The sequence below is a fragment of the Coregonus clupeaformis genome, chromosome 37, assembly GCF_020615455.1.
Source record: "Coregonus clupeaformis isolate EN_2021a chromosome 37, ASM2061545v1, whole genome shotgun sequence".
Classification (NCBI taxonomy): Eukaryota; Metazoa; Chordata; class Actinopteri; order Salmoniformes; family Salmonidae; genus Coregonus; species Coregonus clupeaformis.
Window position 1 is genome coordinate 34,110,424 of NC_059228.1, and position 15,135 is coordinate 34,125,558.

A 15,135-nucleotide genomic window follows, 5' to 3' on the forward strand; every position below is an offset into this window, starting at 1 on the left:
GTCAGAGCAGGTGTGCATGACAGGATGTGTGCGTGTTCCTTACCCAGGTTGGCGTACATGACGAAGAGGTTGAAGTACTGCTGCAGGTGTCGGCCGTGCTCTGACACCTCTCGCCTGAGGAGGTTCAACACAGCCCTCAACAGGTGGTCACTGAGACTCAGGTTATCACACGCCTGACAGAGAGAGGGGAAAACGGAGAGCGAAAGAGAGAGAGAGAGAAGTTTAACACATACTCCATAAGACCAGAGTAAAAGTGCTTTGTATGGGCCATGCCCAGTATGCACGACACAGGGGAAACATTTGAAAACAGAAGCCGAAAATGAGACAAATGTCTTATTTGACAATTCCAGGTAGTAACTGCTCAGTTTCACAACATTTCTCCTGTTTCATGCATACTGAACACCCCGCCTGATAGGCAGTTTGTGTTTTAGGATCAGGATAACCAGCCATTCACCAGTTTGTCTTTTAGGACCAGGACAACCAGTCATTCACCTGTGGTTGGGTGGAGGCTCCGGCGGAGGAGGCGGTGGGGGAGGGGCAGGGTCCGTCTTGAAGGGAGAAGTGTGCAATGAAGACGATGAGTTTGGCGAACGCGCCCCTGACCTCAGCGCTGGGGCACTCCAGCAGGTACTCAGAGAAGCGGTTGGCGTAGGCAAACAGGATGTTGTGTGCAAACCAGTAGCGTACATTCTTACTGTGTCTCAGCAGGACGCACAGCGCATCATACCTGGAGATGGAGAAAGAAACAGAGATACACCGGTGGTTAGAGACAGGGGGAGAGGGGAAAGAGGGATGCATCAATGGATAGAGAAAGAGGGGTGATTCAGATGGAGAGAGAATGAGGCAAGGGAGAGTGGAGAGAGAGTGAGAGACTGAGGAGACAGGGATAGATGCACAGACAGTTGTGAGAGAGGAGGAAGACAAAGAGAATAAGAAAACAGAAAGATGATTAACTCCGCTCAATATATGAGCACAGGTCAAGGTTGAAAGGTCAGACAGACCGACAGAACTCACCAGTCACTGGCGGGCCCCCTCACTACTTTCTTGGTGTGGAACCCAGTGCTGAAGAGGAACCTAGCAGCCAGCTGAACACTAATCATAGCTATCTCCTCTGCCTCGGGCAGTAGATGGTCTTGTCCTGATACAACCACACAACATAAACATTGGTTCAGACTTCAGTCACAACTTAACGTCAAACTTCCTACTGGAACATTTAAATAAAAACCTTGGTCATAAAAAAAGAAAAGAAAATGAATGTTTCCTCTCTGGATGCAAATGAGTGAAGGATTATGAAGGTATTGAAGAAAACTCGAGCGCGACTAGCCTATTCCCCACACAGGGAGTTTCAATTTCAGAGTTAATGCGTGAGTCAGTCACCGGAGCAGAATACCAGAATCTCACTGTTTAAACAGAGCCCTATGATCTCATCTGCTGCTTCCTCCTAAATGAAAGGCTGAAATTGGAGACATTAACGATAAGAGTTGCCCCCCCCCCCATCCCATACACATACATACATTATTGATGAGCTGAAGCATTTAATCCCAACCAAGTGCTTTTACACTGATGGCTAACCCTGCAGTGGTCAGTTCATTTCCCTGTGCCTGCCGTGCAGACAGACAGACAGACAGCAGTATACTGTGGCCTGGCCTGGCTGGCTGACTGCATTAATAATGCATTGGCTCATATTAACTTCAGAAGTCAGGAAATTGCTGCAGTTTACCGTTAGCAAATGTAATGTTCAGCTCTGCCATCATATACTTTCCCTCTCTATGCAACTCTCCAAGGGAGTGGTGAAACTGTATGCATCTCAAATACTGTATTAATAGTGGTAAGATCATTTTTTATCTTATTAAATATCGAAAGGAATGAAAATATCAGCTATTAAAGCATGGCAAAAGTCTATCGCTATTACAGTGATAAAAAGCCTTGTTATGGCACTACTTGGGCTACTGCAACAGGGCTGAGAGCTAGCTATACTAAGGAGTGAGGCTGGGCCATTCACAGTGGACAAATGACAAAAGCAGATCACAGTGAAAGCAATCTCTTCTTGGGTTGACCACAATAGAAGGGCTCTACAGTGAAAAAATGTCAGCGTAGAGCCATGAATAGCAAAGGCCAGAACAAGAGGGAACAAAGGAGACAAACAGACCTCTGTGTAGCATCAACAACACCTGCCTTGAAAATAGCTCTACAACTCAAAAGAAGGTATATTGAAGCCAGTGTGTGTGTGTGTGTGTGTGTGTGTGTGTTCCACGTACCTAGCGGAGGGTTTAAATAGACACTGTTACAGGTCAGAAGTTTCTTAACAAACTGGAAATACTCCAGGCTGTATTGCATACGGTTGTGCATGAACTGCACGTTCTGCTTGCGCACGCTGCACTCGATCACGTTGGGCATCTTGACCTGGTGCGACGGCTTGTTGTTGGACGAGGACGAGATGGTCAGCTCCTGGATGTACTTGATCAGCTCGCTGTCCTTGTCCAGTGAATCCATGCGCTCGTAGAAGAGGATGTAAGCGTTCCACCAGCGCTTCTGGCGCCGGTACGACATCCTCTTCATCATGTGGTCAAACACCTCGCCCATGTACTCCCCTCCGAAGCACTGGTTCTTCATCTCCTCCTCGTCGTCCATCTTGCACTCTGTCACGTCGCCGTCGTCAAACTTGTACCAGCGGTTACGCTCGCCGTCGGCCCCGCCCACGTTCCTCTGCGTGATGTAGGAGTAGTAGTGTCCGCCGCTGGCCTGGCCTGAGTGGACCAGCACCCCCACCAGACGGTACTTGGAGCTGCCCGGGGGCTCTGGATCAGAGGGCTCGTTCTGCTGGATCACCTGGTGGCAGGACACCCATATGGATGATCGGTTTAGTCTCGCGATAATTCAGTGTATCGCCATATCTGCAATTATCGCTATAATTGATGTTCAAGTGAACCACAATTGGTTAATTTAAAAAGGGACAGTTTAAATGTGGTCCCATCCATTTAAATGTGGTCCCATCTGAATCACATCAAATATTTCAAATGATAATGACCACTACGTCATTATGAACACATGAAAATATGGACATTTCTTCTGTATTTCTACACCCAATAATGTAATAATCTTTCTCTACATCATGCCATCCCTAACCTGGTTCTCTGGGTTGACGTCGTCCCCCTCCAGCTTGGCCACCCCGGCTACTGTGTAGGGCTCCATGTCCAGCTCCCTGGGGAACTCAAAGTAGTCGTTGAACTTAATGGCACACTCCCTTTCCCAGTCGTAGTCAAACCTCTTCAGCTGGATGGCAAGCACTGGAGGAAGCTTCTTGATCAGCAGACGTTTCACTGTGTCCACCTGGAGGGAGGAGGGAAAGAGGAGCAACCTGTTACTGCTACTAAGTTAACCTCCTCCTGGAGAGCTACAGGGCATGCAGGCTTTTGCTCCAACCCAGGAAATCCTACAGGAAAGTACAATGCATTTCTAAAGTATTCAGACCCCTTGACCTTTTCCACATTTTGTTACGTTACAGCCTTAAATATATATTTTTTAATCTACACACAATACCCCATAATGACAAAGCGAAAATAGGTTTTTAGACATTTCTGCAAATGTATTAAAAATAAAAAACAGAAATATCTTATTTACATAAGTATTCAGACCCTTTGCTATGAGACTCAAAATTTAGCTCAGGTGCATCCTGTTTCCATTGATCATCCTTGAGCTGTTTCTACAACATGATTGGAGTCCACCTGTGGTAAATTCAATTGACCCACAGTTGACAGTGCATGTCAGAGCAAAAAGCAAGCCATGAGGTCGAAGGAATTGTCCGTAGAGCTCAGAGACAGGATTGTGTAGAAGCACAGATCTGGGGAAGGGTACCAAAAAATGTCTGCAGCATTGATGGTCCCTAAAAACACAGTGGCCTCCATCATTCTTAAATGGAAGAAGTTTGGAATCCCCAAGACTCTTCCTAGAGCTGGCCGCCCGGCCAAACTGAGCAATTGGAGGAGAAGGGCCTATTCCCCCTCAGGAGACTAAAAAGATTTGGCATGGGTCCTCAGATCCTCAAAAAATTCTACAGCTGCACCATCGAGAGCATCCTGACTGGTTGCATCACCGCCTGGTATGGCAACTGCTTGGCCTCTGACCGCAAGGCACTACAGAGGGTAGTGCGTACGGCCCAGTACATCACTGGGGCAAAGCTCCCTGCCATCCAAGACCTCTATACCAGGCGGTGTCAGAGGAAGGCCCTCAAAATTGTCAAAGACTCCAGCCACCCTAGTCATAGACTGTTCTCTCTGCTACCGCACGGCAAGCGGTACCGGAGTGCCAAGTCTAGGTCCAAAAGACTTCTCAACAGCTTCTACCCACAAGCCATAAGACTCCTGAACAGCTAATCATGGCTACCCGGACTATTTGCACTGCCCCCCCACCCCATCCTTTTTACGCTGCTGCTACTCTGTTAAGTATTTATGCATAGTCACTTTAACTCTACCCACATGTACATATTACCTCAACTACCTCAACTAGCCGGTGCCCCCGCACATTGACTCTGCACCGTTACCCCCCCTGTATATATAGCCTCCCTACTGTCACTTTATTTTACTTCTGCTCTTTGTTTTTCTCAACACTTTTTTTTTTTTTTGTTGTTGTTTTATTCTTACTTTTTTTGTTTAAAATAAACGCACTGTTGGTTAAGGGCTGTAAGTAAGCATTTCACTGTAATGTCTGCACTTGTTGTATTCGGCGCATGTGACCAATAAAATTTGATTTGATTTGATTTGATTTGATTTGGTCAGAGAGGTGACCAAGAACCCGATGGTCACTGACAGAGCTCCAGAGTTCCTCTGTGGAGATGGGAGAACCTTCCAGAATGACAACCATCTCTGCAGCACTCCACCAATCAGGCCTTTATGGTAGAGTGGACAGACGGAAGCCACTCCTCAGTAAAAGGCACATGACAGCCCGCTTGGAGTTTGCCAAAAGGCACCTAAAGGACTCTCTGACCATGAGAAACAAGATACTCTGGTCTGATGAAACCAAGATTGAACTCTTTGGCCTGAATGCCAAGTGTCACGTCTGGAGGAAACCTGATACCATCCCTACGGTGAAGCATAGTGGTGGCAGCATCATGCTGTGGGGATGTTTTTCAGCGGCAGGGACTGGGAGACTAGTCAGGATCAAAGGAAAGATGAACGGAGCAAAGTACAGAGAGATCCTTGATGAAAACCTGCTCCAGAGCGCTCAGGACCTCTGACTGGGACGAAGGTTCACCTTCCAACATCCAAGACAACGCAGGAGTGGCTTCGTGACAAGTCTCTGAATATCGTTGAGTGGCCCAGCCAGAGCCCGGACTTGAACCCGATCAAACATCTCTGGAGAGACCTGAAAATAGCTGTGCAGCGACGCTCCCCATCCAACCTGACAGAGCTTGAGAGGATATGCAGAGAAGAATGGGAGAAACTCCCCAAATACAGGTGTGCCAAGCCTGTAGCGTCATACCCAAGAAGACTCGAGGCTGTAATCGCTGCCAAAGGTGCTTCAACAAAGTAATAAGTAAAGGGTCTGAATACTTATGTAAATGTCATATTCGTTTTTTTATTTTAATACATTTGCACACAAAAAAACTGTTTTCGCTTTGTCATTATGGGGGTATTGTGTGTAGATTGATGAGGGAATAAACAATTTAATCAATTTTAGAATAAGGCTGTAACGTAACAAAATGTGGAAAAGTCAAGGGGTCTGAATACTTTCCGAATGCACTGTAGCTGGTTGGAAAAAGGGCTATTGGTCTATTTCAATTGCAAGATCTGATTAGAATATATTGTTTGGAGTGGTTCAGAAATAGACTATACAGTAGACCAACCACAGTAGACCAACCACAGTAGACCAACCACAGTTAAACGATCAAACAGAGCAGGACTACCCCAGTTAGAGCCATCTCCGGCTCCTGAACAGAGTTCTGACAACAGACATTCATTTCACTTCCCTGACTAATTAGGCCAAAGTGAGTTGTGTCTAACCTTCTTGTTGCACTTCTCACAGTGGTATGCATTGGCTCCCTCCAGAAGGTCTCCTTTGACGTACTGCTCCATAGAGTCCAACAGGTTCTGGTGGTTCCTGATGTCTACATTCAGAGTGGTGAACGACTCCTCACACTCATACCTGGAGCACGCACACATGAACACACAGTATCCACATAAGTTACCACCAACACTGTAGCAGCCTCATATTAAACCTAGGGCTGGGCGATATATACAATTAATTCAAATTCATGTTTTATCGCGATATTCCAAATGCTTGAATCGCAAGAATCAAGGTTGTTATTTTGTATTTTCATGAGCGTTTATGTCCGCTTGTTTTCATGTTGTATTTTTGGTCTCGTCTACCTCACTCCTCTGTGCTGTGTGCACCTTCCCATTTACACCAGAGATCTGTATATAATGACGAGATGCACGTCTCCACCCTAATAATGGGAGTCGTTGTCCCAAAGGCGGGAAGGCAGGCGACAAGCTTAGATCCTAAATAAGCCCATAGAAACGCATTGGGCTTATTTTGGACAGATTTTAGTTGGCCTCTTCCTCTATGGTTTACACACACGCCAAGCCCCTCCCCCTGCCTCTCAAGCCAACAAAGTTGAAAGATCACATCTTCCTCTCTGACAAGCGGTTTCAACTCGCTATTTGCATTTGAGGTTTGGTCTAACAGAATCGGTCATATGGACACCAAAACACATTGAGACATTATTTTACTGTAATAGAGGAGAAGTTAACTTGTCTAACGATGCCCTTTTTATTTCTCAACTACTCAAATTGCGTGCAGAGCAGACACTACTAAAACAAGAGTATCAATGAACATTGATTCTGAAAAATGAATGCTCAGTTTGTCGCGTGCAGCATTGGGGTACCACGTACCGCTATCAGCATTTTAGCCAAAGACTGTTATAATAGCTGTCTAGTCTGTGTTTTATAAATGTGCAATAAGCATAAAAAACACTTATATAAGGAACTATCAACTCATTCTCATTCTGAGAAATAAGGTAGGCCACTTGATTTCAACATCTGAACAAAGTGGACAAGCTAACATGCTTTTCAAACAGTTGGAGGCAGACAGAAGGGTGTGTTCATAACAATTCAACTGTTCAACCTTGTTAGCTAGCAAATAGATCCAAGTTGGCTAAACTTGAAATAATAAAGATTAGCTGGCTAATCACTAGCACGTGGGCTTGTGAGATTGTTGATGAGACCTGTGTAAATGTTTTATAGCCTAATTCCTGCTACAAGAAGTTAGTAATTTATTAGTGAATGTGTTTATTCATGGTTCTGGTTACATTTTTAACAAAAGGGCATTTTCATAGACAGCCTTGAAAGCCAGATCAGTGATTATTATTGAAAAAAAAAAAGCAGGTTGAACTATTTTGATAAAATAATTAAATTATTAGTGGGTCTTATGGTTGTGGAAGACTTATATTTAGCCTAGGTGTAACTTCACAAGCCCTGAATTCATTAGATTATTGCTGACTGTTTGAAACGCAGTGTATTTGACCTTTAATTGTACAACAACGCTTATTTAGAGAAAACATTAAAAATACATTTTATTTTTATTTTTTAGATATATATTGTGAATCGCCCAAATCGAGATATGATTTTTAGGTCATATCTCCCAGCTCTAATTAAACCACTACAAATCTCTCTCTGTGCAGAAATTGACATTTTCAAATCAATTATCCTCAGGTGCGCTAACAATAAGTATTAGTCCATGTTGCCCCTAGACCTGATCTCAAGTCAGTTTCACATTCTCCACTCTAATGGTTACAGTTACGATTAGCGAAGATATAATTGATTTGAGATATTTTCCTAAGGTGCAGTGTGTGTGTTACCTATGCGGGCACCCCTGGCAGATCTTCTGGTCGGCGAAGGATCCCCCCAGCACCTTGCTAAGCGTGGCCGGGTGACCCAGGGCCTTCAGAGCCTCGTCCAGACTGTCCACTAGGGAGTTGAAGAACTCCAGGGCGTCGTGCTGCTCTCGCAGGTTCACCGGCTCACCCCATAACCTACAGGGGGGGTTACGTGGGTGAGATTAGAAGAGATGGTGGGAGAGAGGGACGGGAGATGGGGAGGAAAGGTGGGACTAAACTATTGGTTCCATTGTACAGGGCAAACTAAATCCAGCGTCGGTCAAGTGTTTGATTGTATTTAACATACTGGTACATATTTTACCCATCTTTTTCCTCCCAAACCAGGTAAATCAATCTCTCCCCTCCAGTCTCCACTGACCTGAACTGTTTCCAGAAGCCCCGGGGTACATAGTACTGCAGTCTGGAGGAGGCCAGGTGACCAAAGATGACCTGCAGGTGGCGCAGCACCCCAATGTTGTACTCCTTCCTGTCCTCTGACTTACTGAGCGATGGCTTGTCGTCAATCTGCTGGTTGTAGCTGAACACCTCATCCCGCGGGTCTGCGTTACTCTGTAGGGGGCCGAGGGACACACAGGGTTAAGCTGGGTCCTGTTCATTAGGACACAATGGGGAAAAAAACATTTTAAATGAAACACCCCACATTGATTATGATTAAACTATGAATGACAACTATGAATGAATGACAACAGTACCTATGAATGAATGAATGAATGAATGACAACAGTACCAACTGCAGCTTTTTAAAGAAGCAGACGAAACACGGATCAACCAACAAACAATTAAAACATCACTCCCGTGACCAAACCCGTTCCTTGTTACCTCTCTCTCCTGCGTTACCTCGTTCTCCTGCTTCTCATCGCCGGACATGTCATCGTCCACGTCGGTGCCGGTGCCCTCCACGGCCAGGACGCCGTTCCGGATGGGGGGGATCATGTAGAGCTGCTGGATGACCGAGTTCATGTAGCAGGTAGCCCCGGCGTTCTTCAGCCCCACAAAGCCTTTGGTGGGCCGCGGCCCCACTGGGGGGAGGTACTCCCACTCTGTCAGAGCCTCACAACCTGTTGATCAAACACAGACAATAAAATGTATATGTGGGCTTCACACCTGACAGGGGAGGGGAGGCAACGACCTGGGTCAAATATCTCAAATATTTGAGGTGGGCTTCACTTGGAGCTTCCATTGGTTCCACTGTACAGGGCAAACAAATCAATAAAATCAATGAATCAGTCAATCAATACCTAGGTAGTACATGTCAGTGAGCATGTCGACGATCTGCTTGAGGTTCCGGACACAGCTCACTGCCAGAGCCACCAGCAGCTCGAAGCCTGCGTTGATGGAGGCGGGGCTGCTGCAGACAGGGATGGCCTGCTCCGTAGGGAACTCCCCACTCTTCATGTACTGCAGGTACACGTTAGACGCTGGGAAGATGAAGTCGTCTATCAACTCCTGGAGAGAAGGGAGAGAGCGGAGAGAGAGAGTTAGTTAATACAGGGTAAGAAAGTAACATTTACTGCCTTGCAACACATTTATTATAGCCACATTCAGATATGAAGATCAATGCTAAAACAAGAAAAAACATTGTTTATCACTACATAAGATCCTGCTGGAAGCCTCTGGCGGGCCAAATCAAATGTTGTCAAGGGCCAAGTTGGTGAATAAGTAGAAAGATTCAATACAATACAAAATGGATGTGCCAGCCTACCTTGATGAGGTTGGCCCCTCCCTTCTCACAGCCGATGTAGTACTTCTTCTCTGGTGTTTGGAAGGCCAGCAGCTCCTTGGTAACTCCGATGTGGCCCTCCAGGATGGTCTCCTCAACGCCCGTCTCCCCTGTCCTCTTCACCTCATCCTGGGACACAAACACAGAGACACACACACACACGCACGCAGAGACACACGCACGCAGAGACACACACACGCACGCAGAGACACACACACGCACGCAGAGACACACACACGCACGCAGAGACACACACACACGCAGAGAGACACACACGCAGAGAGACACACACGCAGAGAGACACACACGCACGCAGATACACACACACGCAGAGACACACACACGCACGCAGAGACACACACACGCACGCAGATACACACACACACGCACGCAGATACACACACACGCACGCAGATACACACACACGCACGCAGAGAGACACACACGCACGCAGAGAGACACACACGCACGCAGATACACACACACGCACGCAGAGACACACACACACGCACGCAGGGACACACACGCAGAGAGACACACACACGCACGCAGAGACACACACACGCACGCAGAGACACACACACGCACGCAGATACACACACACGCACGCAGAGAGACACACACGCACGCAGAGAGACACACACGCACGCAGATACACACACACGCACGCAGAGACACACACACGCACGCAGAGAGACACACGCACGCAGATACACACACACGCACGCAGAGACACACACACACACGCAGAGACACACACACGCAGAGAGACACACACGCACGCAGATACACACACACGCACGCAGATACACACACACGCATGCAGAGACACACACGCAGAGGCACACGCATATTAGTCACAACCAGGGTCATATTCATTAAGCACCAATCAGAAGCAAACAGAGATAGGGGGACTACATGTACTTGTCGTATAACAACCGCTTGCTTTTGTTTTCCATGATTAACATTCTGCTAACGTGTGCCCTAATGAATACAGCCAAAGGCTGACCAACGACTAGAACCTCAGCCATGAGCTGCAATTAACTCTACACAAAGCTCAGGGCGGTTATTCATTATTACACAATGTCAGGCTGGAACAACATGGCCGTACCCTGATCCTCTTGAGCCAGTCGATCTCGTTGTTGAGAAGCACCTCTGCGTTGGGCAGGTTGATGTTGCTGTTGTAGGCGTAGTTCAGGAGGTGCCTGAGCAGGGTGAAGTAGTCCCCAGCATGCTTGGCCCGTTCCTTAGCTGTGCTCTGGAAGACATGTCAATTCACTTTAGTATAGGGTGTCCAATCAAAAACACCATATTTTGACCAATGGGTAAAATGTTAATTGTGTAGATAATCCTCTAAGAAAATCAATGGTCCAGACCTCATGTCGCTATCATAATCAGTTCAAAATTTATTGGAGTTTTTACCCTTGTAGGGAGGTCAAAATTAGGGCGACTAAATCAATGGCCAGAGAAAAAAGGTGGTTAAAAATCTGGAAATAGCATGGTGTCAGCTAGGCTGGATGCTGTGAGAGAATGAAGGCTACTGGCTACCTGACAGGCTCACTATTGAACTGGTCATCTTTCTACTGGCTACCTGACAGGCGCACTATTGAACTGGTCATCTTTCTACTCAAATCCAGTATAGAGTTAAGATATATATCATTGAGACATTACATGTAGTATTTTCATATTTTAGTATACGCTGTTCATGTTAATGCGAAGTTTGTTCTTTTTTCCGAGGTCGTCTTACAAAAACAAGCTTATCTCAGTGAAATGTCAACGGAACAGTGTATCGCAAGCTTTTTATTTTCAAAGCCTTTTCCATTTAATTAAGCTTGTGTCTTGCTAATTTTACTATCTGTCAACAGAGCTCGGTGCTTATTATCGATTCAGAACACGAAGAATCATATTTGTCTTGGTAAAATGTATTTAATAACATTAGGAAGTGAAATGTCATCACCAAGCGCATTTTCACCCACTCTGAGCAGAGTGGGTGGACACCCTAATAGTACTGTGCTTTACACATGTACAGTGGGGAGAACAAGTATTTGATACACTGCCGATTTTGCAGGTTTTCCTACTTACAAATCATGTAGAGGTCTGTAATTTTTATCATAGGTACACTTCAACTGTGAAAGACGGAATCTAAAACAAAAATCCAGAAAATCACATTGTATGATTTTTAAGTAATTAATTTGCATTTTATTGCATGACATAAGTATTTGATCACCTACCAACAAGTAAGAATTCCGGCTCTCACAGACCTGTTCGTTTTTCTTTAAGAAGCGCTCCTGTTCTCCACTCATTACCTGTATTAACTGCACCTGTTTGAACTCGTTACCTGTATAAAAGACACCTGTCCACACACTCAATCAAACAGACTCCAACCTCTCCACAATGGCCAAGACCAGAGAGCTGTGTAAGGACATCAGGGATAAAATTGTAGACCTGCACAAGGCTGGGATGGGCTACAGGACAATAGGCAAGCAGCTTGGTGAGAAGGCAACAACTGTTGGCGCAATTATTAGAAAATGGAAGAAGTTCAAGATGACGGTGAATCACCCTCGATCTGGGGCTCCATGCAAGATCTCACCTCGTGGGGCATCAATGATCATGAGGAAGGTGAGGGATCAGCCCAGAACTACACGGCAGGACCTGTCAATGACCTGAAGAGAGCAGGGACCACAGTCTCAAAGAAAACCATTAGTAACACACTATGCCGTCATGTATTAAAATCCTGCAGCGCACGCAAGGTCCCCCTGCTCAAGCCAGCGCATGTCCAGGCCCGTCTGAAGTTTGCCAATGACCATCTGGATGATCCAGAGGAGGAATGGGAGAAGGTCATGTGGTCTGATGAGCTTTTTGGTCTAAACTCCACTCGCCGTATTTGGAGGAAGGAGAAGGATGAGTACAACCCCAAGAACACCATCCCAACCGTGAAGCATGGAGGTGGAAACATCATTCTTTGGGGATGCTTTTCTGCAAAGGGGACAGGACGACTGCACCGTATTGAGGGGAGGATGGATGGGGCCATGTATCGCGAGATCTTGGCCAACAACCTCCTTCCCTCAGTAAGAGCATTGAAGATGGGTCGTGGCTGGGTCTTCCAGCATGACAACGACCCGAAACACACAGCCAGGGCAACTAAGGAGTGGCTCCGTAAGAAGCATCTCAAGGTCCTGGAGTGGCCTAGCCAGTCTCCAGACCTGAACCCAATAGAAAATCTTTGGAGGGAGCTGAAAGTCCGTATTGCCCAGCGACAGCCCCGAACCTGAAGGATCTGGAGAAGGTCTGTATGGAGGAGTGGGCCAAAATCCCTGCTGCAGTGTGTGCAAACCTGGTCAAGACCTACAGGAAACGTATGATCTCTGTAATTGCAAACAAAGGTTTCTGTACCAAATATTAAGTTCTGCTTTTCTGATGTATCAAATACTTATGTCATGCAATACAATGCAAATTAATTACTTAAAAATCATACAATGTGATTTTCTGGATTTTTTTTTTAGATTCCGTCTCTCACAGTTGAAGTGTACCTATGATAAAAATTATAGACCTCTACATGCTTTGTAAGTAGGAAAACCTGCAAAATCGGCAGTGTATCAAATACTTGTTCTCCCCACTGTATTACCTGCAGGTTGTTTTCTGGATCAAAATGAGGCTTAGGTGGTAGGCGTGGTGGGGGTGTGGCTGGTGCTGTGGCGTTCATGACATTTTGTCACCCGGTGATTGTCAAGCAAATAACTGGCGATCTCACGGTAATTGACATAAACACATTTAGCATCTCCTGGCTTCCACGCATAGCCTACAAGCCACTGATGTAGAACTTTGGAACATCTACATTAAAAAAAAGTCTAATAAATCCATTATTTGTTTTAGTCTACTTCAGAACAACAGAATAGCATACTCTGAGTTGTCCTTATGCTAGGCCCTGATCTGGCTATACCATATGGCTGTGGGCTACACTAGTTCATTTAGCAGACAAGATTTGCTTAGAATTCTGTGACATTTTATAGTATGAAGAATAAAATTGAACAAAGCTGAATAAAATAGAAAGGATATTTTCTCCAAACGATTTCAGGGAGGGCACTCATGCGGCTATTCTGTGTTAAGCGGTTAACACAGAAACAGGTATTCCTATATGCTTAATTTAGAGTTATTTATGTAACTTTAGTTGTGATACAAACGTTGGGCTATAGTTTGGATTTTTTATACATTATAAGGCTGCATTATGCGACTCTAATGATGATTTGAAAAAAGTTGCATGAAAGGCATGAGCTCTGCTTTGTTTTTTGCGCAGGCTGTACACACTTCATCAGTCTCTCATTCACAATTTGACAAGCACTTGATAATGCCTTGAATTTCCCAGCGGCATCCCGTGTGGCCGTAATGCCCCCTAAAAAAATCCATGCCTTTTGCGGCCAGTGGCCGTTGTGTCCGTTGTGCCCTTGGGCTGAATATAATACTTATAATTTCCTTCTCCCGGCTGCATGCTCCGAAGCACCTCGTTATCGGGTCTTTCTCACAGGCTACAAGTGAAGACAGACACATCGGGGACGCAACTGCGCGCGTCCTTATCTAATTCCGAGGCGCATATTGAAGATATTTTAAGAACTGTCCACATTTACTTTTCATCAGCCAACAAAATGAGTTTTGCACATTTTGCCAGTGTTCTTATGCTATCTGAGTGACTCAAACATAATTACAAAATCAAAATATTTTCTAGATACTTGATATTTTTTGTCATTTAAGTTTACATTGAAAACATTACCATTCAAAAAATTATTTACACAATTTTTTGAATAAAGCTGGTATCACTTCCTGAAAATAGTCTGAATGAATCTAAGATAACTCATGAAATCAAAATAAGTTTGACTTTTTTTCCCCGAGGAGGTTTTAGCTACACAATTTTACATCTAGCTAAGGTGTTTGGTGCAGTATTTCTCAAGTAAAAAAATGTGCGACGTGTTGTCTTATGTAAACAAAGTCAGATCTGCTGCGCTGATGGACAGGTCTGTCTCACTGTCTGTGTGTTGTGTTAGTGGGCATGTGAGCATTGACGAAATCAAAACCCAACCCTCAAGCAAGTCATGACGAACTCACAATACTCTGTTTTGGACGAGACTGACTTTATGACCAAAATAATCCTATTTACACTTTGTAGTAAATTTACACTAGAATAAATGTTTGACTAATATCGATGCCACATAGGCCGTTTTCTATCAGATAAGTGTATTGCCTTCCGTTGCGCTTTAAAGATCTGTTGAAAAGCCAGGAAAACCAATGAACAGCTTTCTAAACACCTACTTTATACATGCATACTTCCATCCTCCCCTTCATAGAAGTGATCAGTGCTCTGACATGGCTGGATAGGTGAAAGCTATGATAGAATAGACCCTTTGCTTATTATTATTTGGGATTTACTTCAACGAATGAAGACGTTAAGGGTACAAGTTCAATGTATTTGAACAGGGCCATAATTGCAGTGATCGTAATGAGCAGAGAGGTGCTGCTACGTACCCCCAGC

General features: G+C 45.1%; 1 protein-coding gene across 7 annotated transcripts in view; it reads right to left on the reverse strand.

The window, feature by feature from the left end:
• LOC121536578 (probable ubiquitin carboxyl-terminal hydrolase FAF-X) overlaps positions 1–15,135 on the reverse strand; it is a 78,339-nt gene that overhangs the window by 15,263 nt on the left and 47,941 nt on the right. For 5 of the 7 annotated variants that reach the window (XM_045211637.1, XM_045211641.1, XM_045211639.1 and 2 more), the window contains 12 exons: positions 10,726–10,872; positions 9,597–9,743; positions 9,133–9,340; positions 8,714–8,952; positions 8,253–8,443; positions 7,856–8,029; positions 6,000–6,141; positions 3,127–3,330; positions 2,259–2,829; positions 1,015–1,138; positions 493–727; positions 44–173 (listed from right to left, as the gene is read on the reverse strand). In XM_045211637.1, coding sequence (XP_045067572.1) covers positions 44–173; positions 493–727; positions 1,015–1,138; positions 2,259–2,829; positions 3,127–3,330; positions 6,000–6,141; positions 7,856–8,029; positions 8,253–8,443; positions 8,714–8,952; positions 9,133–9,340; positions 9,597–9,743; positions 10,726–10,872 — 2,512 coding nt within the window. The remainder of the gene's footprint in view (positions 1–43; positions 174–492; positions 728–1,014; positions 1,139–2,258; positions 2,830–3,126; positions 3,331–5,999; positions 6,142–7,855; positions 8,030–8,252; positions 8,444–8,713; positions 8,953–9,132; positions 9,341–9,596; positions 9,744–10,725; positions 10,873–15,135) is intronic. The other 2 variants (XM_045211642.1, XM_045211638.1) reach the window with 1 other exon arrangement.